At 44.6% G+C, this 27,500-nt stretch overlaps 1 protein-coding gene across 14 annotated transcripts in view; it reads right to left on the reverse strand.

The window, feature by feature from the left end:
• Positions 1-27,500, reverse strand: part of stxbp5l (syntaxin binding protein 5-like) — a 101,878-nt gene that overhangs the window by 25,026 nt on the left and 49,352 nt on the right. For 9 of the 14 annotated variants that reach the window (XM_035522701.1, XM_035522710.1, XM_035522709.1 and 6 more), the window contains 14 exons: positions 18,000-18,063; positions 15,703-15,786; positions 10,338-10,461; positions 9,511-9,586; positions 8,229-8,383; positions 6,336-6,408; positions 5,358-5,505; positions 5,117-5,184; positions 4,756-4,796; positions 4,105-4,322; positions 3,624-3,796; positions 3,265-3,390; positions 2,204-2,355; positions 722-790 (listed from right to left, as the gene is read on the reverse strand). In XM_035522701.1, coding sequence (XP_035378594.1) covers positions 722-790; positions 2,204-2,355; positions 3,265-3,390; positions 3,624-3,796; positions 4,105-4,322; positions 4,756-4,796; positions 5,117-5,184; positions 5,358-5,505; positions 6,336-6,408; positions 8,229-8,383; positions 9,511-9,586; positions 10,338-10,461; positions 15,703-15,786; positions 18,000-18,063 — 1,571 coding nt within the window. The remainder of the gene's footprint in view (positions 1-721; positions 791-2,203; positions 2,356-3,264; positions 3,391-3,623; positions 3,797-4,104; positions 4,323-4,755; positions 4,797-5,116; positions 5,185-5,357; positions 5,506-6,335; positions 6,409-8,228; positions 8,384-9,510; positions 9,587-10,337; positions 10,462-15,702; positions 15,787-17,999; positions 18,064-27,500) is intronic. The other 5 variants (XM_035522712.1, XM_035522711.1, XM_035522708.1 and 2 more) reach the window with 1 other exon arrangement.

A 27,500-nucleotide genomic window follows, 5' to 3' on the forward strand; every position in this document is an offset into this window, starting at 1 on the left:
CTCTGTACCCAACAAACCAAACCTCCTCAAAAGGGAGCTTTTCACTTCATTTTCTGACGGTTGTAAAGCGACTTTTTAAAGTGTTTGTTCAGGGGCTCTGCATGATACAATGGAATGAATTATCCTGCTGAAAAACCTCAAGCCTACAAGAACCTCTGAGCCCCTTTAAAAACTCAATCAAGTGAGAAATGAAGTGCTTTTGATATGAGTTAGTGACTCTGAGTTAGTGTTTTGGAGCTTTACTACTGTCAGAGTGCTAAAGGGCGCTAGAGTCTACATGCTATTGAACATTTATTTTGTTTTATTTCTGAATAATGTGTGGATTGCCTGGAGAAACTGTGACTCCTGATTGGTTTTCAGACAAAGCACAAACCAAGACAAATGCTCAGCAAAGAAAACAGGAAATGACTGGATGTTTGGCATCCTTGTCCATATGTATCATAAGAAAAGAAAGATTCATAATAAAATAAAAAGAAAGACTACTGTTCTCTGACTCAGGCTGCAGCAGCAGGACTGTGTCATCTTTGCATGCCCATTCAAAACAGAATGTTTGCAAAGGAATTAATCATAATGCCTTTAATAACCAGCCAATTAACATCCAGGCATTCCAGGTGAATACATTCCCTCCCCACACACAAATATCCCCATCCCCAATCCCAACACTCTCCCACCAGCTCAACCTCACACACCCACTCACTCAGCGGCTTGCGCGGTGACTTACTCTGGTAGGAGGTACGGATCCGTTTCTTTGAATCGGAATAAAAGTTAGACAGGCCACGCATGCAAAACTCTGCAACATCACCACATGCCCAAGTAACGCCACCCGAGAGAGAGAGAGAGAGAGAGAGAGAGAGAGAGAGAGAGAGAGAGAGAGAGAGAGAGAGAGAGAGAGAGAGAGAGAGAGAGGGAGAGAGAGAGAGAGAGGGGGGGGGGGGTGGGGGGGGTAGAGGGAGGAGAGGAGAGAAAAACGTAAGAGGCTCCAAGTGAAAAAGAGGAGTGCGACCGTTAGTGCGACTAGTGCGGGGAGTGCGACCGTTAGTGCGACTAGTGCGGGGAGTGCGGCAGGGAAGCAAAAGAAGGCAGAGGGCATCCGTCACGGAGCATGAAAGGAAACAGGAGGACGAAACTCTGACCCTGGCTGCGCATCACCTCTAGACAACTCCAGACACCGGAAACACCTCCGCCGCAAGACTTTTATCCCACACATTCAAATGAAAACAATTATTAAGGATACAAAAGACAAAAGAAAAAGACAACAACAACAAGAAAACAAGTGAAAGAAATAATACGACTCTGTTAATATTAAAAATCGGAAAATCACATGCTTGCCTGTCTGGAAGAAAACACGCACTTGTGTGTCCACATCGGCACATCGGCACATCGGCCTCTCTCGACTCTGCTAGCGGCTAATCTGGTCTTACTGCTGACTGACAGTCTGGACTCACAGTGACATATGAAGGGACAGACAGCTGTAAGGACAGCGTGTTGCACATGATGAAGAGCAGAAGTATCCTTCCTGTTCTCTGATCTGCTACAAGCATAAATGTGACCCCTTTTTACGCTTCACTGTGTTGTTGTTTTTCTTTCTATCTTTCCTTCTGTCATTCTTTCTTTCTTTCTGGAGCCACTCTCCCTCCCTTTCAAGAGCTTACATAAGCAGACGATCAAAAGCACCACTTGTCTGCCCTGAGCGGCCCCGACACCCCCCGCACGCCTGTGCGCAAATGAGGGGCCGGGGCAGATGGGGTCAGGGCAGGGAGAGGAGAAGCAGAGAGGTGGGGTATCTCTACGGGTTAGTAGAACTGCGCGTTTATGACAGTACAGGCTGTCGGGCCCGTGGCGCTCAAACAAAGGCAGCGGAGCAGAGATGCCGGAGACGGACAACATGCACAGAATGCACAACCCATAAAGGCAGCGGGTCACATGCAGTCAGGGCGTACAGAAGAGTGTTTGTGAGAGTGCAGGTGGATTGTGTGGGTGTGTGACAGAGAGACAGACAGAGAGAGAGAGAGAGAGAGAGAGAGAGAGAGAGAGAGAGAGAGAAGCAGGAGATTGACAGGAAGCATAGAGACAAGAGCTGAAGAGATAATGTGTGCAAGTTGCTACATATGTTTGATCCTAATGTCATATGTAGGGCGTGTGAGCGTGTGTGTGTGTGTGTGTGTGTGTGTGTGTGTGTGTGTGTGTGTGTGTGTGTGTGTACCTGATGTGGACTGGCGGTTCTTGCGGGGCGAGCGGGTGAGGCGTTGGAAGGGGTCAGCTGAACCGTACAGTTCCAGAGTGGTCATGCAGAGGATTATGGTCTTCTGCAGGTAGTCCACCACAACCAGGCCATTACAGTTACCCAGAGCCAGCCTGCACACGCACACACACACACACACACACACACACACACACACACACACACACACACACACACACACACACACACACACACACACACACACACAACAGCCAGGCCATCGGTACACAACAGAGCAATCCAGTTAGATGTGTCCAAACATCCACTAACATGAGACAGTCTGTGACATTTACTCTGCCCCATCTCTAGTCACACCAGTAAAACGATTGTTTCCCAGTCGAAGCACTTGTGTGCATAATTAGGGTTGGACCAGTAGCATCGTGGGTACTTGAGCCAGCATCCTGCCTTTGTGCCGATCCTGTCTGAACTATGACATCACGGGTCCAGGCGCGTGTGTGGCCGCGACCAGCTCGTGCCGTTATGACGGCTTCGACAGCAGGAATGTCGGCTGTGCGGAATTATTTTTCAATTTTCCATTTCACTGGGCTTAGAAATGAGGAGCAGCAAGTGAATGAAAGCAGAACAGCTGCAGTACGTTACTACCAACCTTCTCCCACCAACAGCACTAGCAGCACTGTACCATGTGATTATTATAAGAGCAGAAAATCAAACAGCCCTGGTGGAACACCAGCTCATGGTTTCAAAGCAGCTGTCAGGGGCTGAGCTGTGCGGCTTTAAATTCAAATTCAAACTCCAGACTTTTTTGGGGGGCTACGCCCCGACATCCCTACAGCAACCTCAGCTTCCTCTTGCTTCGACTTTAATTTACAAATGTCTTATGCTGTTATGCCTGGATCAAAGAGAATGGGGTCCATTTTAAAGATTATACAAACCGCAGCAATTATTTTTCTTTTGATGTGAACTGTTAATGATTGGACAAATGGGACCAGCATTCATGAGGACTTCAGAGACAGACAAAAACAGAGACTCACGGGGGAAGTCACATAACAGGGAAGACTCACAGGCCATAGGCGGAGTTTAAATCCAGGCTGGTGATTTGTTGAGGTGGCTCTCCGTCAACCCATAGCAACTGCACCACAAGCTCTGCCTGGTAACCAGGGGGCATCCGTATCACACGATCTTTTACCCTGAGGGAAAAAGATCACTTTTAATGGCAAAACAGAAAAGTTGCTGTCTAATTCACCAGCCATGCTATTCAACCAAAAGAACAGGATCTGTCTTTTAAAATTCTTGAATAGGAAAAGCAATGTTAGTCCAATTCCCACAGACTCAGACGCACAGATGTAGCTTGCTCAGTAACCTTGGGAACAGGAATGCAGCAAAACCGTGTGCTCGATGGGAGGGTCAGTCTCTCACTCACTTGAGGCAGGGAATGCTGTCCCGCGCGCCGTCCCGCGCGCCGTCTGGCGTATTCCCGCGGGGGCTGGGGGGCTGGGGTGAGTGGCCCCCCGCGTCCATTAGACACACCGCGTTCTCTGTGTCTGACGGCGAGATCACGTCCTCCACCTCACACTGCAGACGCACCTCCAGGGACTGGGAGAAGAAAGCACACGTCAGGCAGAGGAAACACACACATGTAAATAAAAAAGGCGTCGTAGAAGCAACATACAAACCAGGCAACTTATGTCATGACCACACTGAGTAGCAATATTGTTAAAAAGGTAATTACACACACACACACACACACACACACACACACACATACACCAGGAAAATATGTTTCCTGAAAACTAGGACATACTGAATTTGCTCATTTGTGCAAATTGAGGGATGGATTTGAATTCACACATGCACTCACAGAGACGCAGGAAGAATTTCCCCACACGCGCAGCCGGACTCACCGTGATGGCGGTGTTGGAATCGTGCCTGCTGAAGCAGTAAAGGATGATGTGGGCGCTGATGCCCACCACACAGAAGATGCGGCTCTGCGGGCACCAGCTGACCATCTGCACGGCGTACGGGTCCTCCTCCACCAGCTCGGCACCACGGGCCGTCTCGCTGCCCTTCGGCTTCTCGAACACCTTCGACGTCTTCAGCTTGTACAGCATCTGCAGTGTGACTGGCAACGAGGAAGGCAGTCAGCTGCGAACGCTTCACGAGCCCGCCGTGGCGCGGGCTCTTTATTTCCGTCACAGACATAACTCGCCGTACTTCAAACAGAAAACGTCAGCTTCTTTTAATCTTGGGATTTGCGCAGTCGGACACCTCAGGTTTCTAAGGCTAATAATATAGGCTTAAAATAACAATAATGGTTTAAAATGCTCGTAGTGGCAAACATTCTGTGACTTAAAACTGATCTGCTGCTCATAAAGATTTGTTGGAGATCAATGACATGCAAAGCCAGGAAATGCTAGAAAAATATGAGCCTCTGTAATTGCCGTGTGAGTTTTTGTGAAGAAGCACAATCTTCAAAGACTCAGCGTGAACTCCAAGTGTGAGCCTGGCTAGCAGACAAAGGTGGCGATGGATATTTAAAGGGTAAAGGCACTTACTGGCCGTGGCGTCCCAAAACTTTATCGACCCGTCTGCATGTCTGCTCGAAGGCAAAGGAGAAGAACAAAAAGTGAGCGTGAACGTGTGCAGATCAGCCTTTGGTAGGAAGGCGAAAGGGAATGAGAGCGAGAAACCACACAGCATGCGTTGTCCACGTTACTATTGAATTAAAGTTGCAAAATCGGATCCATTTAGCAATAAAGCAGTTTTTTTTTTCTTTGGGGGGGGGTGTCACTTTTGAGACTCTACTGACTTCATGTGAAAATAAACAAAATCTATAGATAGTTTGAAAAAAGCTTCTCTCCATCAGTGAGCTACACACACACACACACACACACACACACACACACACACACTTACCCTGTGATGATGATCTCTGGATACGACTGAGAACCGACTGTCCATGTGCCACCACTCACTGGCCACTCCTGACAAACAAACAAACCAGGATTGGCTTAACCATCAACATCTTTCCCCTAATGGCCCCCCCCCACCCCCCCACCCCCACACTGCTTCAACCCAAGAGAAATCGTCACACACGGTTACACAAGTACAGCGCAACTTCACACAACCAGCTTGGCAGAGGGACAGAAACACCCACTTTGTGGCTGTAGCCCGTCTTTTTGTGTTTGGCTCCTATGGAGTAGAGGACAGGGATGATGTCCGGGGGACAGTCCGCGAAGTAAGCCGTGCATGTGACCGGAGACTCGTGGATGTCCATGGGGTAAGGGTTCTCAAAGATGGGGAAACTGGAAACGAGAACAGGCGAAAGAACACACGCCGCAGTTTCAAAGATACAACCCACAGCTGTAAGTCAGAAATATCATAACAGCTCTGGGAGTAGTACCAGCACCGAGCAAATATGTTGGGCATATATTATCCTCCTAAAATTCAGACAGCTCTGATTTCTATCAACTATTTTACCTCCCTGTAGAATTTATTGCTGTCATTTAGAATACGAGGCAACTGAAAGATGTGTCATCTAGGAGAATGGATGAGAATATATCACTCATCTTATATAAATCAAAAGATTTCACATAATTTCTGCTTCTGGCTCCAAAAGAGCAATTGGGAAAGTTAGTTTGATGTGAAAGGTCTTGCCTAGTAAAACTGCTATACACTTTTTAACTGTCGTTTGGGGAGGAGGAATAAAAAAAAAAACCAAACCATTGCCTCAGAGACCACTGAGTTCAAAGAAATAGAATTAAAGCAACTTTGAAATCTGAGGACATTTTCAGATGTGGGCTCTTTTCCTGTGCTGTCTGCTAAGTGGCTTTGCAGGAAAGTAAACATTGATCTCCGACACTGACCGTCTCCAGGGCTACGAGCACCATATAAAACAACATGTGTGTGGAGGAGACCTTGTCTCTGTCTCTTAATTATAACACATCTGACTAACTGGGACATGGAATGACACGTCCATCGGTGATCCAGCGCCGACATTCAAATTCATATCAAGTTCTGTCTCAACTATTATAAATTATACACACACACACACACACACGCACACAAACACTTGCTGCGGGTGAGAGATATCCTTGCCTTTGTTCTGTGTTTGTCTATATTTAAACGTACTTACCTGCTTTGTGTAAGATCCACCACGATAAGGTCCTTCTCCAGTAGTACCACAGCAGCGTAGGGTTCCTGCACCTCTGTAAGACACACAATGTGTGGCGCCGCTGAGCAACTTCGGTTGAAATCGGCAGGGTTTCTCAGGCATACTGGTTAGTCAGCTTTCCTCTGCTCACGTCTCAGGCAGGTTTCTCAGGCAGCCTTCTTTGGAAGTCGCTTAGCCTGGTTTCTTAGGCTAATTGCTTCGGCAGGTTTCCATATTGGTGTTTTAGTCTGGTTTCTTAGACAGGTGATTTAGGGGCGTTTTAAGCACCACTTCATGTAGAGTACAAGTTAGAAAGGAAAACCCACTCAAGCACTCACATTAGAGGACGCGTGGCCATTATCAGATACCTGAAATATAATTATGCACCAGGCTTGGTCTCTTTCACGTTCTCTGTCTTTATTCTTTTCTTTTCTGGTTGCATTGTAAAAAAAAAACAAAAAAACCCCACAATTGTTCAGTCCACCTGTAAGGCTGTTTTATTGTTATTTGTTACTGTTTTATTCATATGTGTGAGTGTGCATGTATGTAATGGAGAAAAGCAGGAGAGAACTGGCCTCTCAAGTAATGACAGTCAGCTCAGAAACCCTGCAGCTTAATAATGATCTATTACTATTCAGTTCACAGCGCTGATGTTGATACTAATGATACAGACATAAATTTCCTGTTAATATAAGGCCATGATCTGAATTTAATATGAGAGGTTGTGTGTGTGGGTGTGTGTGTGTGTGAGATATAGAGAGAGAGTGTGAGAGAGAGAGAGAGAGTGTGTGAGTGAGAGAGAGAGAGAGAGAGAGAGAGAGAGAGAGAGAGAGAGAGGGAGAGAGACAGAGAGAGAGAGAGAGAGAGAGAGAGAGAGAGAGGGAGAGCATGTTTGCAAGTCGTTTAAGGTCTTCCCGAGTTCTTAATTTCAACACAGCTTCAATCTGTTATTACCGAGCACATGCAAATCCTTTTCAAAAAGTACTGAATTAATATTGTGTGTACACTTTCATATTCCTGGACGAGTTTCTCTGGCCCCCTGCGCCCTCCGTCCTGCCTTCTTCATGAGTGCACATGCACATATGTATATACACCATGCTTCACATTTGGGTAGAGGAGGTCACCTTTAACCACCCTGTCTAACACACAATAGGCATCTACTCTCTCTGAGGCGCTTACCTTTAAAGTGCCCCTGGTTTAGGATGAATCCTATTATTAATTCCATTGTGTCATTTCTAGGTGTCCAGCGAAAAAAAAAAAAAAACACCTCCTACATTATGATAAACACCAGCCATGGTAATTTACCAACTACAATGACCATTTAAGTCCAGCAGGACAAACACTGCAAGACTTAATACATCACGGTATGTACGGCAACACTGGGGATTTAAATATGTTTGGTTTTTTTCCTTTAGGAAAAAATAGCTCCAATGCTCAGTGAAGTCTTTGTATGCATAACTGTTATGATACATTAAATAAACTTAATGAAATGTAATGTAAAGAGGTAGATTGGAAAGGTAAAGAGAGAGAAGATCTGGGGAGAACGCGAATAGGCTTCACAAGCTGCAACAGCAAAGAAAGTGAAAGTGCTTTATTGTTTTTGTTTTTTTTAGTAATAACTAGTATTACAGCCAATGTCACTCCATTACTGTTTATACCACAAACCTTTAATACAACTCATTCATCTTTAGAATCCAGAACAAAGTATTTGAAACAGGAAAGGCCTAAAAATCAACTTTGCTGAAACCAATCCAATTAAATTAGGTGGTTCTACTAAGGACTTATCAGATGTAATTACTCCAGAGACACAAAGGAGACAGCTGTGATCTACACGGTGTGTGTGTGTGTGTGTGTGTGTGTGTGTGTGCACATTACCATTGAGATAAGGGGTCTCACAGAGGACGAGGAACTCCACTATAGGATGGTCCATTTCCAGCACTGTGATGGCTTTGCCATGCATGATGGTCAGGGTGGGACGCCGCCCTGCCTTATCGTAGGACAGACCCCCGGAGAAGATGACAAAGGACTCACTGTTCAAGGAGAGACAGACAGAGAGAGAGATAGAGTGAATACAAGAAAGAGGGATAACAGAGAGTAAAGAAGAGAAGGAGAGAGATAGAAAGAGAGAGAGACAGAGAGAGAGGTTGAAAGGGGAAAACAAAAATCCCTCTTTATAATTTGGTTATGTTTACTGCACAGCTAATGCAGACACCAGAGGAAGCGTTCAGTGAGCTCCGCAGTGCCGTGTGTGTTTAGAGCTGTCCGAGGTGCTGAAACGCCTCCTGTAAATGTCATAGTGTTTACATGCGTGACTAATGGCCACATACGCCAGCTTGGATTTGCTGCTTCCAACGCACAAGCCACCAACAATCGATATTCCCTCCCCCTGCTGACCACCTTGAAACCTGACCCCTTTCTCCAGTTACACTCTATATGCCACATCAGACCACAAGCTGAAAATCTGTATGAAGAATCAATCACACAACCTGCCTGTAGGACCTTGAATATGTCTCATTAAACCACAGTCAACAAAGTCATTCCCTTTATAATTTCTATCCATGTGCTTAATAGGACCATAAATTCAACTCATAAAGTTGCTTCATGCCAGGCCTGACACTGCACAGAGCACATGTGGGGGTTCTGGTGTAGTGGGGGGCCGGGTTCTGGTCAGGCGGTCCTACAGTTCACGTTTGCTTTGATGTTAGACTGTCTCTTTTATAGGTGGGATTTTCAGAAAAGCCAAGCCACAGCTTCTTAATCAATATCAATAAAATCTGACACAGAAGTGGTGCAGTCAGCTGTGAAACAGGACAAGAGATTTCAAAGTTCGATCACATTCTGTCCAAAAAAACCCCCTCTAGAACAACTAATGAAACTAATTAAACTTTCCAACTAATGACATGTAAAGAATATTGAGAATATGCTGAAGACAAACAAGCTTTTCAAACCAGTGTAGATGGTTTTAATTGTTTTGAGACAAGTTAGAACATGTGTGGGCGGTCATGAATTAATCAACCCCATTGTGGCAAAACAACAAATCTCATGATTCTTCATTTGCTACATAATGGGGGTGTCCCCATGTGTGAAGTTCATAAAGTACTGACATATGACTGTTCATATGACATATGACTTGTGTGTGTGTGTATGTGTGTGTTACCTGTTTCTGCAGGTCTTGTATTCCACTTTAAGAATGGGTTTGCATGACTCTTTCCTTCCATCTCTCTGAGATTTACCTGTGGCATTGAGTGGGTCAGGGGGTGGAGAGGAAAGGGTTAAAGAAACGAAAACCCCCCCAGATCATTCCTGTCAAACTAACACACACACACACACACACACACACACACACACACACACGCACGCATGCACGCACGCACGCACACGCACGCACGCACGCACGCACACACGCACGCACGCACGCACACACACACAAACAGACAAACATACATACACACACGCACACACACACACACACACACACACACACACACACACACACACACACACATTTTCTGCCCTCCAACACAAGTACTGATCAGAGTCTTTTATAAACATATGTAGTGACGGCTCATCTGTGCAGCCACTCATGGCTCGTGTGAGCCAGGTCAGAGCTCTCTGTGTGTGTCTTCATTCTCTAAATGAATCAGACAGCATTGAGGTGAACTTACTAGCCTGCTGACTAATTCAGTTGTCTAACTAATCAAATTCATTATTATGTTAAGAAGAGAAAGAAAACTTAACAAGGGCTTTCATGAGTGCTTGAATTATGACTCTAACAAAGGTAACAAATTAAGCAGCCAGTCTAATTCAAATGATGAGATCACAGGATTGGAAACTACAGAGAAATAATGTAATAAGAACAGTAGGACTCTTATATCACCAAAACATGTCAGTAGATGTCAATCTGGCTGTAACAGCTTCACTATAAACCCTATTAAATATTTATATTATACATTTTGTGAACCATTTGTGAAAATGGTGTCTCACCATGAGGGAAGGTGACCTGGAAGGGTTTGGCAGTGTTTCTCAGGTTCCACATGCTGAGACTTCCATCAGAATGACTGCACATGAACTGGCGTCCTTCATGGTGCCAACTCACAGAGTGAATTGCCTGGAGGGGGCAGAGAAAGAAAGAAAGTAATACAGAGAGAGAGAGAGAGAGAGAGAGAGAGAGAGAGAGAGAGAGAGAGAGAAAGAGAGAGAGAGAGAGAGATGGTGGATAAAGGGAAGTGTGCACATGAAAACTGAAAAGTGCACAGGTAAGAGGACAGGTACGTAAACAAATAAGACAAGTGAGTAAACATTCACAGAACAAGGCCTGGAACTTAAAGATTTCACATCTCTCCATCTCTTGCTTTCTGTCTGTCTCTAGCTTTTTTTTAAAAATTGTTTAATTCTACTGCCATCATATCTATTTAAAAAGGTTTTGGGCTAATTCACCCTCTGTCTAAAAATATCAAAGTGAAAAACTGAAATAACAACACACAGATTTTCGAAATATTTGTCCATTACTTGGTTTCAGAGAGTGGGTTCACTGGTGCACTGGTGGAAGCACCTGTGAGGAATTGGTGCATTGTGTTGTGAAGTTTGACAAGTATTTCAAGCACTGGAAGTGAGAGATTCACTGGCAAAGCACTGGAAATTAAAAGGGAAATAAAGGGCAACTAGACAGGTACACTGCAAAAGGATCTGTGTGTGAATTCTTCTCTACACATGAGGAAAAAACACATTCTCTTAAATCAATGCTGCCAAACCTGGGTCTTGTTTTTTCTTGTGTTGTTTAAATACAGTAAATTGTACACATTGGATAAAAGTTACAATTTAAAAAATCCTTTCAGATTAAAAAATCCTTTTTTTTGGTGCCAAACTCCAGATTACTTTGTGTAGCAACTACCTGGCCAGTTTTTTTTTTCCTGTGAGGCATATGGGTGAATTTCCAGCTGGGATGAATGCTCTGAGTCTTACGGTCCTCTGAGGAAAGAGAACCTGAGAACTCCAAGTGCTTTGCTGGCTGGATGTGGAAGCAGCTGGCAGATCCCACATGACCCGTGTGTCCCATTGCCATCGCTGGCTGTCAGGCAGAGCTCAGAGGTTCTCCAGTGGCTTTAAAACCATCACCGTGCACTCAAAGCCCCTTCAGGACTAACAGGAGAGTACAGTCAGGATCCACGAAAGGCTTGAAGTGTGTACATTCACAAGGTACCTGCACAAGCGTCAGTGGCACTGTTGTGGCCTAGAGCTGTGGAGGATCGGGTCGTCTTGTTCTCTTATTCTGTTCTCATGTTTCAAACCTATCCTTATGGACCTTGTATATCTCTTTGGGCTCTCAGATTGGCACTGGTCTACTGAATGATAGAAAAGATGAAGATTGGACAGACAAAACTTGTTAGCTGCAAGTTACTGGCTGAATGGTCATACTCTCTTTGAGATTGCTTAAAAAAAGATAATGTATCTGGGGATGGAAGAGACTTGGTCACGGATAGCACTTTCACGGGTTCTGTAAAATCCTGCTTGCTCCACAATACATGATAAGCTGGATGCATGCAAACTACCTCACAACCAATACAGGAACTGTGGGGTTAAAAGTGGGTTTCCCTTCAAAAAACAAAGTCAACCCCAGTTTATATACCCTTCTACACTCTTCTACACACTTCTACACCCTTCCAAATGCTTCTACATGCTTCTACACCCTTCTACACACTTCTACACCTTTTTTCCTGTCTCTCTTCAAATTTCAGGTGTCCATTCTACCACTGCTCCAGGAGCGGCCTCTTTTTGCTAGCGATGCTCTGCTCATAGAACAGCAAGCTCCTGCTAAGTGCTCTAACATCTGCCCGAACTGCCATGAAAACTGTCATGTCATCTGCATAATGTGATAAGGGAAAAATGTCTGTTGCAGAAATGTCTGCGCAGTCTCTTCTTAAGCAACATAATCTAGTCTCAGCTACGTTAGACACTGGAACCTTGGAGGTAAGTAACAAGTTCGACAACTTGTTCAACTTTCTTGACAAAATGACCAAATCACCAACCTTCCATATCGGTTTCAGTATTTCTGCAAACATTTTACATCCAGAATTAGTCACTTTTCTCTCCTTAAGAAAAGCTTCTACCACTTGAGCGTGTACCAATTCTCCAGCCAGACAGATGATTATAGTCATTTTTGCCCATTACGGTGTTGAGTGTAGTATCCAACACCACCTCCCTGACACCTGTAGTCAGCCACCAGCTGTGGCAGAATGCAATTTGAGATCAACTGTGCTTTTTAAATGTTTTTTTTTTTTTTTTTGCAGTGGTCTGGTCTTCAGACATCACATGGTGTGCAGATGAAGAAGATGAAGAAGAAAGCAAGGCTCATGACAGTGTATCCCTTCTCTTGCTCTCTCTGGAGTTACTCGATCGGAATAGTTCCTCCTCATTGGTGTCATTGTCCATACGGTGCTGTATGCCATGCTGACTATGTTTATATTGTCATTCGTTTCCATGACACCCAACGCCATGTGCTTTTGGTTTCTGTTTTGTTATAATGTCTCCACCCACCCTTCACGTGCCTTGTCTGTCCCGCTCATAAGTGTAATCAGGTGTTGTTTCCTTGTTACTCTTTGTATAAATACCTTGTGTTGTCTCTTCACTGAAGTGTTCGTATGTTGTAGTGGCTTTTGATAGCCACGCCTTTGTCTTGCATCCGTGTTTATCACAAAGTTTTGGTTTTGTCCTTTTTTTTGAAACCCATTTCGCACTGGCACCCTGCTTCAGTGTGCCGCCTCAGACTGTGATGTCACGTTGATACGCTAGAGGAAAGCACTGAGTTGTTCTGAATACTCGCCCTTCCTTAAAAGAGGACTGGCATTCCACAATGACGGTACCTTGACGACAAGTTGACACCACAGCATTAAAAGCTAGGTCAAAGGGATGAAAGAACTGTTTTAATGACAGTCTGCCTCTCAAGGCAGACGTTCCTCTACAAAGAACGCCTGTGAACAGCTGAAAATTCCCATTCTCTATTCACACATCTTTAATTCTGTTTCTGCAGTTTTTAATTTATCGGTTTCTTGTCCTTCTGTGTCTCCCTGTGTTTACTGTCCCTTTGTAGCTGTGTGCTATTTCCTTTGTGTGATGTTACACGAGGAGACTAATGTTGTCTTTCTTCCACTGACATATACTCTCAAAGGAAGCCCTATTTAAGAACAGGCTAATTGTGCTGTATCTTGCAACATTAAAACAGGTCTCTTGAAAAATGGATTGGCCATTTACATTAGTGCTGACAATGCGACAATCTGAGAAACCAGTGTGGCGGCTTAACTACATCGATCATTCTGTATGGATCCTACACGCAGACGGAGAGGAGACAGCCTGATGATTCTGGACCATTTCCAAACACCACCATGTTCGTACCATGTCTGCTGCTGTACCAACACAGGTCTTCCTTTTCTCTTCTTTTGATTGAGCTTCCATGACAGTTTGTTCTGTTTCTCCACCGTTCTCACCTTCAGCTCAATTCATTGAGGCTTCATTGGTTTAGTTAAATCAATGAGCGTTAAAATAAATAACACATTAAAATACAAGGAGATAATAAAAGAGAAAACATTCGACTGCACTGATTGATTGCCTGATGCAATATGACCTATTGGCATCTGGAAAAAAAGGCTATCCTGCCCTGCTGGCTGTGCTTTATGTGCCAATGAAGAACTTGAGGAGTTTCTTTTCATTTGGATATTCTAGAAACGTGTGAGGGAGGGCATTGCTAATTTCCTGGTAGAAAGTATAAATGTATCATGACTGCTTAGGGAGCTCACAGCAGGAACATGAGCTGTGGTCTGAAGACAGCCTCCTATACCTGGCTTGATCAGTGTCAGCGGACACGCTGCTCACTCTTAGCGTGCCCAAGGCCAGTGGTTTCTTAAATGTTTGTTAACATTAGTCAAACAAGTCGCATGTGTGCAGAACCAGTTCACAATTTTTGTTTGTTGTGGTTATGGATAATTTTGGATTGTTTGGGCTATAGTTGAGTCTCCTTAATGTTCTTGGCCCAGTACAATGAGTGTATGGATAAAGTGGCTTAGGCAACTCTTCTGTGGCTTCACCTTTATGGCAGGATCCATAACTGAGTTAGAAGTTAGAGTGGTATGCTCATTTGCAGGTGCAGCTGGAGGATGTATTTCTGAGCAGTGGTAATGAGAGGCGTTCGGAACCCTAGGAAGTGCATGTATTATTCCCTTCCAGCCTCGGGACAGTCAAGTTGGATTCTGCGTTCCTGCCGAATGTCCCAAATAGAAATGGATCATATCACACTGCGAATAAGTGCGACTCAGTCTCTGAATTAAATATACGAGCACGTGTTTCATTTTTAAAGGCATATAGTCACTTTCTGTCTATTTCTTTCCTGGGTCCATGGTAGTGAAGCCAAAGATTCCTAACCTGTGTTGACTGGGCCTCTGTTGATGATGGGAGGATGTACAGGATGCACATGCTTTTCTCCTCCCGTCTAGAAAAGACAAATGCTATAAGTGTTTCCATGGGGATATTTTACTACTGTGCTTGGTCTCTTTCTTATCTCAAGTCTTTTTAGTGAACACCTAATAATTAGCAGACCCCTTAACTTGATTTTGAATGACGAATGCTCACGGACAGCCCACCCCACCACTGCAAGAGCAAGGCCTGACAGGCGATCACAGAGCGCTGTCACCACATGCAGTTCTTGGGAAGGTGCTGTGGAGTTGGAGGGAGGCAGCCATCTTTTTAAGCACTTTCCTCATTTGCACGCCTGTGGCAAAGTGCGCTGACAGTTCAGTCGTGTGCAGGCTGAGTGAACAGATCCAGCTGTGTGCAGTAGGCATCCGTCTTTCAGAAACCAGAGAAGCCAGGACCCGCAGAGACAGCCAAGCTGTGATTATGCTAACTGTATGTGCGGGTGGGAACACACACACACACACACACAGACTCACACACATACACACATTCTCATGCAGTACGAGGAGAATCAGATTTACCTGCCTTCATTGAACTATGCTGTAGAATGTATGTGTGTCTATAACACAGTCTAACAGAGTCAGCAAAAAGACAACATAGAGATATATAACACAGTCAGCACGAAGATACATAACGCAGTCAACAAAGAGCTATACAATGCAGAGATATATAACAGTTCAGAGACATATAAAGCAGACAGCACAGAGATACAACACAATGGAGATGTAATATAATGACTCCTGTCTCCTGTTTCTGGTTTGATTTGGTTCATGTGCACATGGCACTCTGGATTCATGCAAAAAGAAAAGTAAGTGTTTAGTGGCACACACACACACACACACACACACACACACACACACACACACACACACACACACACACTCACCTCATCATAATAAATTCTGAAGTCAGCTCTTTTGGATCTGAGGTCCCACATCACAATAGTGCCGCTCTCAAAACCGATCAGCAGCTGGGAGCCAGAGAGACAGAATCCACAGAAAAGGCGGAAACATTAAAAGACGTTATGAGGAGGAGTTGGATTTAGAAACAGTTTGCTCGGATGATCACAACTGCAAGTGGAACACTTCACTCAGTTTGATCAAAGGTACAGGCACAGAAGCACAGCAAAAGGAGATCGCAGTCGGCGCGTCCCGTCAGGCCGCGTATCTAATAGCCCACATTCATTATTCAGCAGAAAGAAGAACATAAATCACGTTTAAAATGAAGCATCCACATCAGTTTTTCTTCTTTCTTTATCTGTAGGGAGACTTAGACTCTCTTTCTCTCTCTCCATCTCTCTCTCTATCCCTCCCTCTCTGTATCTCTCTTTCTTCCTTCTTATCCAAGCTCTTTCGAGGGTTTGGGATAATTCTGGCATCTGGATATCCATAGAGGTTGCAGGAAGAGATATTCACCTCTGTGTGTGTGTGTGTGTGTGTGTGTGTGTAAATGACAATGAAAATGAATTAATTCAAAATTCCTCAGAAGATGGACTCAGTTTCTTTTTTTGACACCTATTTGTTCCTTGTTACTTTATCTCCTGTTTGTCTGTTTATGATACAAAAACAATTCATCTTTTTATTCACTTAATTTTTATTCTCTTAAATTGTTCTTTTGACAAATCTGTCTGGCAGATTAACTGATGAGTTAGTTGGTCTCAGAGTCAAACAGTTATGTAGTTCAGTGCAGTGGGTTATGATGTTCAGGGCATTCTCCTCAGGGCAGGTCTAGCTAGCATTACTCAAATTGCCTCTTCACTCCTTTTTGTTATAATTTTATTTCTCTACAACCATGAGAGTTTTTCAGCATCCAATTTCAGTGTATGTGTTTGTATGTATGTATGTGCATTTTGTTGTTTGTGTGTGTGTGTGTGTGTGTGTGTGTGTGTGTGTGTGTGTGTGTGTGTGTGTATGAGCCCCGATGAATCTCAGTGATCTAAGCATTGAGCAGTTATATGCCAATGCATGTACGCTAACTGTTTAGGAGACATCTGCAGTTAGATAAATAATATAGGTTTATTTGTTTTATTAACTAGAAAAAGTAAGGTCTGAGGATGAGCATATGTTATCAATTTCATAGGTATTGCTTTCCAGTAAAAATGTCTAATATTACGGAATGGCTCTCAAATATAATTGACAGAAAATAGTATTGATTAAGACAGAGAGAGAGACAGAGAGAGAGAGAGAGAGAGAGAGAGAGAGAGAGAGAGAAAGAGCAAGAGAACAAATCTGAAGGACTAAAAGGGCAGGCAGAGGGTAGCTAATGTGAGCAAGTTATACAGCAGCTCGGAGGGCAAATGTCACCACCTTTTCAGAAACATCACTCGTCCCTCTGCCCACTGGGCTAGCAGCGCTGTGCATGGGCAGTCAGCGGAGGGAGAGACTGCTAGCTATATGCTACAGTTCCATGCTAATTATGCCCAAGAATATGTTCAGTTGTGTGGACTCACAAGTGCTGTGTACGTGCTGCCAAACACACGCCCGAGAAAGCTGGTCCTGACGGAGGAAAAAGGGACCCGGCGACAGGAAGTAGAAACCAGCACTGGGCTAAATTAGCATCTCACTAATAACCACTCCAGAGGTCAACTGCCAGAGAACAAACGTAAACACTCCTGTAGAGTGTTTTTCGTGATTTGTATTTTTTTTATGGTACCGCATGGCACAGGGTAAAATACCAGATGCCAGAAACTACACATGACCACTCTCAGATGGCAGTAGAGAATCGTATGTGTGCACAGTCGGTGCAGGTGAAAGCATGTGTCGGACCAGGTCAGCTAACGGGGAAAACAGAGCAGTGTGCTCCCAGATCACAACTTCAGGAAGGGGTTGGGGCAGAGATGGCCATAGTCATCTGAAACGTATCCATTCTCACAACTGAAGAATTCAGCAACAAGCCAGTCTGTCTGATTATAAATTCTGATAATGAATTATATGATTCATGAATCATATGAATGACAATGTGTACATCCCTAAGCTGCATTTTAGATATATAAAGATAAATAGGTTCTGAATATACTTATATTCCATGTCACATACTGGGTTTAAGAATAGAATATATGCATAAAACCCCAGAGCATGAATGTTTTGTTCAGCTTGTACAGCCACGTGATCCACAAATCTACATGCTACTAGCACTGAGCGTAAAATAACATGACAGAGTAAACAGAAGATGGCACTGTCGTACCTTTCCCTCATCTTTTGGACTGTCACTCAGATGGACTATCGGTCCAGGATGCGTCTTTGTTGATCTGTGGAAGACATGTTTCAAAGGAAGAAATAAACATTACTAAGGATTACTAAGAAATTATGACCTGGCAACGCTCTCTGGTATGTTTTTTGAGAAATCCTTATATACATTTCAATTGATGTAAATATATTATTCACACACCAAGCTGCTTAGAATTGTTGTGATAAGATTTACAGTTCTTTTAAATGGTAATACCTGCACGCTGCTAACACACATCTATCTATGGTACTGTTATTGCCTAATGAGCATATCAGGTTTATTGGCTCAGTCAGTATGATATTCTATTGCCACTATTCATTTCTGCTGAAAAAAAAATGTTTTCCAGCTGTTTGTGGTGCCAGAAGAGTGAAGCAGTCTGAACAGCTGTGCCGGCACCAGACTGCGACCCATCGGAAGGGCACCAATGCTTTCTGGAGATGGTTCCGTTTTTGTGTTCAGAGTTTTCATTAAGTTCACTTGTGCTGCATTTGAGCAAAAGCACAACTGCTGTTTCCTGCTCTCTCCTGCGCGCGTGCAGAGATCGAGCCGTCATACGTAGCACGAAAGGGTGAGGGATCGGCTGTTTTAATGTGGATGTGGTCAAGAGGCCGAGTCTCGACAGAGAAGGTTCATCGCGAGGTGGCCATTCTTAGTTCCTCACATGAGGCTTGCTATAAAGAGAGCCAACAGTCGCAACTAACATCCCTGTACGAAGTTATGGCGAAAAAAGCCTGAATAGTACGCGTTCAGTACGTTTTGCATGATCAACTGTGATATTCCTGCAGCCGGTGCTTCATTGCAACTTCCAGCTTGTTGGTAAAGGCGAGACCTTAAAATAGAACGGATTTGTGAACTCCATCTTCCCCTTCATCTTCTTCTCTGCTTGCTCCGTTTCAGGGTCACTGTGGCAGTGGAGGTAGCAGAGAAAACCAGGTGACTGTGTGTCCTCAGCTCCTCCTGGGGGTGTCTCCAGGCATTCCCAGACCAGCCAGGAGACGATGGGTTCTAATTCTGAGGCTGCACTGGGCCGTTAAAGCCACCTAATGCGGCATTTTACTCATTTCCTTTCGGAACACGTGCGTTTATCTCCATTTGTTAATTTGGTGGACAGAAATAAACGCACCTGCGACAAGGTGGGTGGGGTGGCACAGTGGGAGGTGTGACGTTTAAAATCCACAGGTGTGATGGTATTTCTCAACCCATTATGACTTAAAACAGCACTCGTGCTACTGCCTCCTTAGACCTGCTCTTAGCACAAATGCAAGTCCACAGTATTTCCTTCACTTTGAACAGGCACCTAAAGACACAGTATGTCACATTTCTCACAAATACCTTCTAATTACTAACTCAATACAACAGAAACAATTCTATAGCAACTATTAAATTAAAAAAATGTGAATCATATCATTATGGATGGAAAATTATATAATTTAATTGATTGAACAATAACAATGCTTTGAATATTTTTGTATTGCGACACTGTACTTCCCTGTCTTCCCTGTTTCCTCATCCGTGAAATCCTGCACGTCATTCCCATACATTCACTGCCATGACGAAATTGCCACTGAGCTGTGTCGCGAGCTCACGCTTGGCTTTTAATGAGAGCGAATGAGAGGAATTCATCTGACTGGATGTTAGTGGTGCGCCTAACCACACCTACTGATCATGTGTTTGGTCCTCTTATTGTAACTGCGCCAGTCTGTGCCAGATTATTACACCTGCGCATATCTTGCCTTACAGCTCAGCTCACCACTACGGTCTGGTACACAGACTGCGTTACTGCAACTGCTCAACCCTGTGGTCGATCTCGAGTAGCATCACTAGTAGACTAGACCCAAGATTCTTAAACTCCTCCACTTGAGGGAGGTTTTCTCTTTTTACCCAGAGGGAGCATGCCACCCTTTTCCAGGAGATAACCATGACTTCACATTTGGAGGTGCTGATCTGTATAATGACTGTTTCTAACTCAGGTGCAAGCTGCTTAAATGAGTGCTGAAGACCTCCATATGAGGGAGCTGCAAGGATGGCATTGTCCGCAAACAGCGATGATGCAATCTCCCTTTCAGCCCACGGGAAGCTCACCTGTCTTTGGCGATCATGTCCATGAATATCACAAACAGGCGTGGAGACGAGGTGCCGCCTCTGTCCATTTTTCCCAGCAGATGCTCACTACATGTCTGGGCCTACCAGATCTGTCCATGCGGTTTTCCCCAACATCTTATCCAACTCACCACCGAGTGTCCAAAACGTACGGTCAAAGGTCAGACACATCCAATCAGTGACCTTTTGCCCCAGGTGCTCTGGTACCAAAGACGCTCATGAGCGCATTTGTGTTTGAATATGGTGTACCATGGCTGGCACAAAAGTTCACTAACATCCACCACATGGCCAACAAACCTCATCTTATTTTCATATATCTTTAGACAACAGGTAGTACTGATATGCTATACCATGTTAGATTGACATAATTTTAGGAGCCATTGGGTTTCATCACTGTCTCCTTTCCTGGCACCAGCTGGAGTTTGTCTGCCCTTCAGTAGCTGGTTTGTCTGTGACTGCCTGTTCTCTCTGTTATTTGCTTGTGGCAGGTGGCATGAAGGCAGAAGTCAAGGGCTGCAACATGTATGTTATACAAGGATAAGCACTGAGCTCTGCTGTTCCTGGGATCAAACACCGAGAACCTTCCGTATAGCTCTCGTCTAGAGGCAGCGGGACAATCTCCATTAACACTGACACGATCAACACATATCAAACCAGTAGCCTGAATAACACTAAGTTCTCCTGTCTTGAAATAATAGCTCAAGGAGTCTGAGGGAGAAAGTGCTTTCTGTGCACGAACATTTAAAACACTTGGGAGAAAAGGTTGGTAGCTTAGTTGGTGCACATCCGTGGTTGGAAGGATACATGGTATAGGATCTAAAGAATGGAAGAAGGTGCCAAAACAACAGATAGACAATCCCATCACCCTCTGTGTGGTGATACAGTACTGCCATTGAACACTGTGTCATGGCAACACTGAAAAAAAGAAGAGTGTTGAAGAACACGATAACTGTACGGCATAGTGAGAGTGCGTGCGTGTGTGTGTGTGCGTGTGTGTGTGTGCGTGTGTGTGTGAGACCTCACTCTCTGTAAATCATAAATACAGTTTGTCTTCTATCAGTTCTGTTATTATAACATTATAGTCCATAGAATGGCCTATAATTCAGTCATGTGAGTGGTGTGGAAACCTGGAGAGGAAAAAACATTCAAACGTGGTGAACAGTGGACACCTGTTCATTTTCCATCTGTTCCTAGCAACGAATGTTTAGAACCCCTGTCAACAGGTTACAAACAAACACACGAGAACAAACAGCAATTTAGTGAGCTTGTGATCAGTGCACAGCACTGTACGCGGCGGTGTTTCAGTCATTAAAAACATGCTCCCCTCATACTGCCACCAGAATGAAAGCTTACAAAATTGAGCAGCTATATATATATTTAATGTGGGATATTGAAGCAAAACCCAGGCTTGTCTCCTTGTTGGCTAATGCATGCAATTGAATAACAATTATTGGGCATTTTGGCTAAACAAAAGGCTGCTGGTTTCTGCTGACTCATGAGTCTGATGCAGGGTGCTGATTTCTGCTGACTCATCAGTCTGATGCAGGGTACTGTTTCTGCTGACTCTTCAGTCTGATGCAGGGTACTGTTTCTGCTGACTCTTCAGTCTGATGCAGGGTACTGGTTTCTGCTGACTCATCAGTCTGATGCAGGGTGCTGTTTCTGCTGACTCATCAGTCTGATTCAGGGTGCTGGTTTCTGCTGACTCATGAGTCTGATGCAGGGTACTGGTCTCTGCTGACTCATGAGTCTGATGCAGGGTGCTGGTTTCTGCTGACTCATGAGTCTGATGCAGCATGCTGGTTTCTGCTGACTCATGAGACTGCTGTTCCCGTCCAGGATGAAATAACAGCAAAAATAATGGAAAAGGGCCGTCATGCAGGATATGACCTAAATTCCTATGGATGAACTCGCACACACGCACGCACACACACACACACACACATACATGCATACACACAAACTCACACACACCATGTGAATATCAATTCACCACATTATTGGCTATTCAACAGGAAGGAAAGAAACAAGGATATGGGTGAAATGTTCAGGGTCTGAGGGCAGTAGAATATTACAGCCAGAACCGATGTACAGTAGTTATGATTTAGTACCTCCTCCTTCCTGTGACCTTAACAGACCTTTTTAAAAGTTGATCAGTTTCCTCACCCACTCCATTTGACTCGGACTAAATCTCAATGTCAACAGCTGATATATCAAGGCAATGCCCATAAGGGTATAATACAGAGCAGTCACCTCCTGGATGTTTGTTCACTCTATGGCCCTAATGGCTGAAGCCAGCCTGAATTTAAGGCACCATTGTTAGGTTGTCATATGCCACTTGGGTTTCAGATCTTACACAACAAGCGATCAAGGCAGGTGTAAAAGGAACTTTCTGTTCCTCAGTGATCCTAGTAGCAGTCAACTCAATGAAAGAGACAAACATTGCATCTTAAAGAGACATTAACATACGTGCTATTAGCAGGTGTCACAGACGACGAGAGAGTATGAACAGGTGGGTGAGCAAGTTCAAGCAACCGAGAGGAGAGCTTGCACACTTCAATTGTACTAGTCTCTCTCTCTCTCTCTCTCTCTCTCTCTCTCTCTCTCCTCTCTCTCTCTCTCTCTCTCTGTCTCTCTCTCTCTCTCTCTCTCTCTCTCTCTCTCTCTCTCTCTCTCTCTCTCTCTCTGTCTCCCTAGCTCCTGTTTTCTCCTCAGTGTGCAGATCTAATTGCACTCTGCCGGAGTGTCTGGCTTAGCCTCGTTCATCGTTGTCACACAGAAAGAGCAAACCTCTCACATGAGCCTCTCCTTGATTGCCACACGGAGCCTATTATAGCTCTCTAACACAGCAGGAGGCCAGCGTGAGCACAGGGTAATTCTCTGTTCTCTCTCATTTTCAGTTTCTCCGTACAGATACGCTCGGCTGTTCTGGACAGACTCTTCTTTCTTTAGGTCATCTGTTCATTTGACTATTCTTCCTCTTTTGGTCAGTGAACCCCCCCCCCCCCCAAATCTCTGTGCACTTTTCTGCATTCAGTGCATTCCTGAAAATTGCTGAAATCTAGTGTGTTATTTGCACAAGAATGACAGAAAACTTTACGCTGACACCTACAACAGCTTGCACCGCTGTAGAATAAGAGGACCAATAAGAGGATGCATAATGCAAGAGGTCAAAGGCCCGGCACTTATTATCATTATCATTTATTATCATTCAGTTCTATATGTCATTCTGCAAATGCTGTCAAAGTAAACGTAAACCTGGGTGAATATCAGTGTGGCTTTCCTACAGTAGGTGTCTAGGTACTGAAGCTGTTTTGTCAGCAAACATGAATGAACTTCAAACATTCCTGACCTTTGTTGAGGTTTTTAGCTTCGCGGGTGTCCGACTTTACCAAAGCTAGCTGTTGCAAGTTACCCAGCAATAAGTTACTGCATCAAACTCAATTCAATAAATTGTCCCAATACCAACAGGCTAGCTTAACAGATGTGAGTAGTAACAGCAGCCATGATTGTTAGGTGTTTTCTTACATGTGAATGAGACTTGTAGTGCAGTGAAGATCAACGGTTGCACTTTCTCTCTCATGGACTCCTCCAGTTTTACTCAGTCCATGCACATTCTTGTGTTTTCGAGTTCTGAAGGTAGGGGGTGTCATGTTTTGGTTTTTTTTTGGTTGCATATTTTCACAAATTAGCTTACACTTGCTGATTTATACAAAATGACCTAAGCCCCTTTAACCTATAATGTGTTGCATAAAGAATCTGTTGCACCCGCTGCATACATCATGCAGAACATCAGTGTGTACATGCATGCTGTGTGGGTGAGCTTCTATGTGATATGGGGGAGATGGGGTTAGAGGCACTGGTTTCTCTTTTATACTGTGGTCAACCCATTGTGTCGGCCAGAACCCCACTCAAGGTCAGGACCAGTTTGAGAGCTTAATAATGGAGGTAGGGAATTCCAGCAATAACGGTATTAACAGGCATTGTGGCTGGTTATGCCTGTGCAGTTTGTCAATAATGCACAGCCTTGGAATGAACACGACACAAAACACTTAACTGGGGATTCACACAAACCAGAACGTCAACTCCTAAATATAATCCCCAACATCAATCAGCAACCTGAATTTATGTATCTACGGGGCATTTTGTACAGTGTGTGAGTGTGTGCGTGTGTGCATTCGTGTGTGTTTGTGTGCGCGTGTGTGTGTGTGTGTGCGCGTGTGTGTGTGTGTGTGTGTGTGTGCTCCTGCTTTAGACGCTGAAGACATCTGAGAGTTGTAGCTGATAAACTCTGTGTTAACTAGAAGATAATGGCAGTAATTATGGACAGATGTAACGCATTCATCACTCTCATTACACACTCCAACAGAACTCAGAATAAGTCAATACAGAACACAATAGCATGAAAGATGATGAGGAGCATTATGGAGGGGCTGCATGGTGTGTGTGTGTGTGTGTGTGTGTGTGTGTGTGTGCGCGCATTTGTGTGTGTGTGTGTGTGTGCATGTGTGTGTGTGCGTGTGTGTGTGTATGTGTGTGCGCTTGTGTGTGTGTGTGTGTGTGTGTGTGTGTGCGCGTGTGTATGCGCATTTGTGTGTGTGTGTGTGCATGTGTGTGTGTGCGTGTGTGTGTGTGTGTGTGTGCGCATGTGTGTGTGTGTGTGTGCGTGTGTGTGTGTGTGTGTGTATGTGTGTGTGTGTGTGTGTGTGTGTGTGTGTGTGTGTGTGTGTGTGTGTATGTGTGTGTGTGTGTGTGTGTGTATGTGTGTGTGTCCACTCTCTCTTTCCCTTCTTCTTTTTGTTACATATCATTCCTGACTTTCTGCATGATTGAATCAGCCATATACACAACTGGAGGATAAACACACCATCAGTTCCGACCCCATTGCTTATAAACTGGGAATTTGGTTGCTTTTTCTTTGGCCATCACATTCCGACAGCCCCAGCAGGCCCTCTCTACTGTCTTTAATACCTAGCAAACGTGAGACGAGTACCAATGGTGACATGCCAACGTGCTTTTTTCATTGTTTGGGGCACCCTGCACTCTGTTCGGGTTCAACTTCAAAGGCAGATGGATATCAGCAGCTGAACTGCACCTGGCAAAGCTCGTTAGGGTTGCTGTGACAATGTTGAACGCAATCTCATTCATGATAACAGGACCTGAATTTTCAGGTGGAAAAAACTAGCAAAAAAAGTGAAATGGTCTGGTGTGGTCTGGTGAGCTTCACTGAAACGAGATTGCATTTGTCAAAAGACTTTTGAGGTGCTCGAGTTGTCAAGTGGCCTCATACGCCAGTAACAAGCCAAGGCATTTATAGAGGAACCCCATGTGCATAGCAGGTTTATGCCTCCATCAGCCCTGTGCTAATTAGAGAACTTTTTGCCTATGATCTGAGCTGCAGTTCTAAAAATCTTGACTGATTGATCATCTGGTACATGTTTCCCCTGCAGATTTTTTACTTGCAAAGCGAAAGTTGAAAATACTTATTTCGAACATGGCGTTATTAACTACGGTGCGAACGTGGTTTGTGACCCGAAGCGTCAGGGCGAATTTCCACGGAGGTTTCACAAGTGCCGAGGGTGAGAAGCTCGGAGACATAGGCATACGTGCGCCGCTCCGGGGCGGAACGCGGGAGGCTCCGCAGCCAGGCTAAGAACATGGAGAACATGGATAAGATTTTTTGATAGCTCCAGCACGGGCGGGCAGTTTGTGGAAAGATGTTTCTGCTGGTCAGGGAGCATTGCTGAAGACAACACACATAAGGCATGCGCAGAGATTCCTTCCAACTTCCCAGGGCTTTAATGCCTTAGTATCTCCTTCTCAGCTGGAGACATCTGAAGAATGGAATGTTTTTCTTTACACATATCTCTTACTAGATTTGTCTGACTGTGTTTATCATAGTATTAATTTAACCTTGGCTACAGAAAAAATAATATTTAAAAAGTTTGCTTTGTTTTTATGTGGTTATGGCCTTGATTTTGACTGGAGGATCCTTGGTTTCCACACAATGCACAGTGAGTAGTGCATTGTTACTGCCCTCGTCAACAACACACACCTGCATTCTTCAGCCAGACTCTTTTGGATTAATTCGCCAAACTGCTTTGACAAACACTGGAAAAGTGCCAAGATAAGAATGTTGCAGCAGTAACTGTCAAGTTGTGTTGTCAAGAAGTAGAATTGGGTGAGAGTTGCGAGAGGTCGAATAAATGCAGCATTTTAGAATCGACGCTAAGGGCTTGAAATGCTTTGAAGATTAATTATCTGTCTGATAATTAGTCAGTAACCTAGTTTTCAGTGTATGGCCCTATTCTAAAGCTATTATCAAAACCGAAATATGGTTGGTTATCATATGGTTAGAGATACAGTAAAATTATTAAATAGAATTAACCTCTCTGCAAGCTCTAGTCCTCAGCAGCTCTTAATAATAACTTGCATAGAGGGCTCTTGTTTTAGTAAATTCACTTATACTGGTAAATACTTGACACAATCATGTGAGGAGGTCTAAGCATCAGAGAGGATTGTGGGTAGAGGAGTTGGGGGTTCTGATCTTTGGGAAAGGCGCACTGATTCCACTGATAAGGCTAACGTCTGTCAGCTGGGACGGAGCCGCCAGGCTTGTGTGGGGGAGGAGATGTCATTGACATTCATGAGCTCCTTGTTTGTCAGAGTAACACAAGTGGGACTGAGGTGTTAGTGTTGATTTACACATTTTTATGATGAGAGAGAGAGCTTGTGTGTGTGGGGGGGGGTGGAGTGTGTGGGGGGTGTAGGTGTGTGTGTGGGGGGGTGTAGGGGTGTGTGTGTGTAGGGGTGTGGGGGGGTGTAGGTGTGTGTGTGTGTGTGTGTATGTCTGTGTTGGGGGTTGTAGGGGTGTGTGTGGGGGGTGTAGGTGTGTGTGTGTGTGTGTGTGTGTATGTGTGTGTTGGGGGGTGTAGGGGTGTGGGGGGGTGTAGGTGTGTGTGTGTGTGTGTGTATGTGTGTGTTGGGGGGTGTAAGGGTGTGTGTGTGGGGGGGGTGTAGGTGTGTTTGTGGCGGAAGTGTAGGGGTGTGTGTGTGTGTGTGTGTGTGTGTGTTGGGGGGTGTAGGGGTGTGTGTGTGGGGTGGGTGTAGGTGTGTTTGTGGCGGGGGTGTAGGGGTGTGTGTGTGTGTGTGTAGGTGTGTGTGTATGTGTGTGGGGGGGTGTAGGGGTGTGTGTGTGGAGAGGATGTAGGTGTGTGTGTGGGGGTAGTGTAGGGGTGTGTGTGGGTGGGGGGTAGGGGTGTGTGGGGGGGGTGTAGGGGTGTGTGTGTGTGTGTGTGTGCATGTGGGGGGCTGTAGGTGTGTGTGTGTGTGTGTGTGTGTGTGTGTGTGTGTGTGTGT

The sequence above is a fragment of the Electrophorus electricus genome, chromosome 25 (genome assembly GCF_013358815.1).
Source record: "Electrophorus electricus isolate fEleEle1 chromosome 25, fEleEle1.pri, whole genome shotgun sequence".
NCBI lineage: Eukaryota > Metazoa > Chordata > Actinopteri > Gymnotiformes > Gymnotidae > Electrophorus > Electrophorus electricus.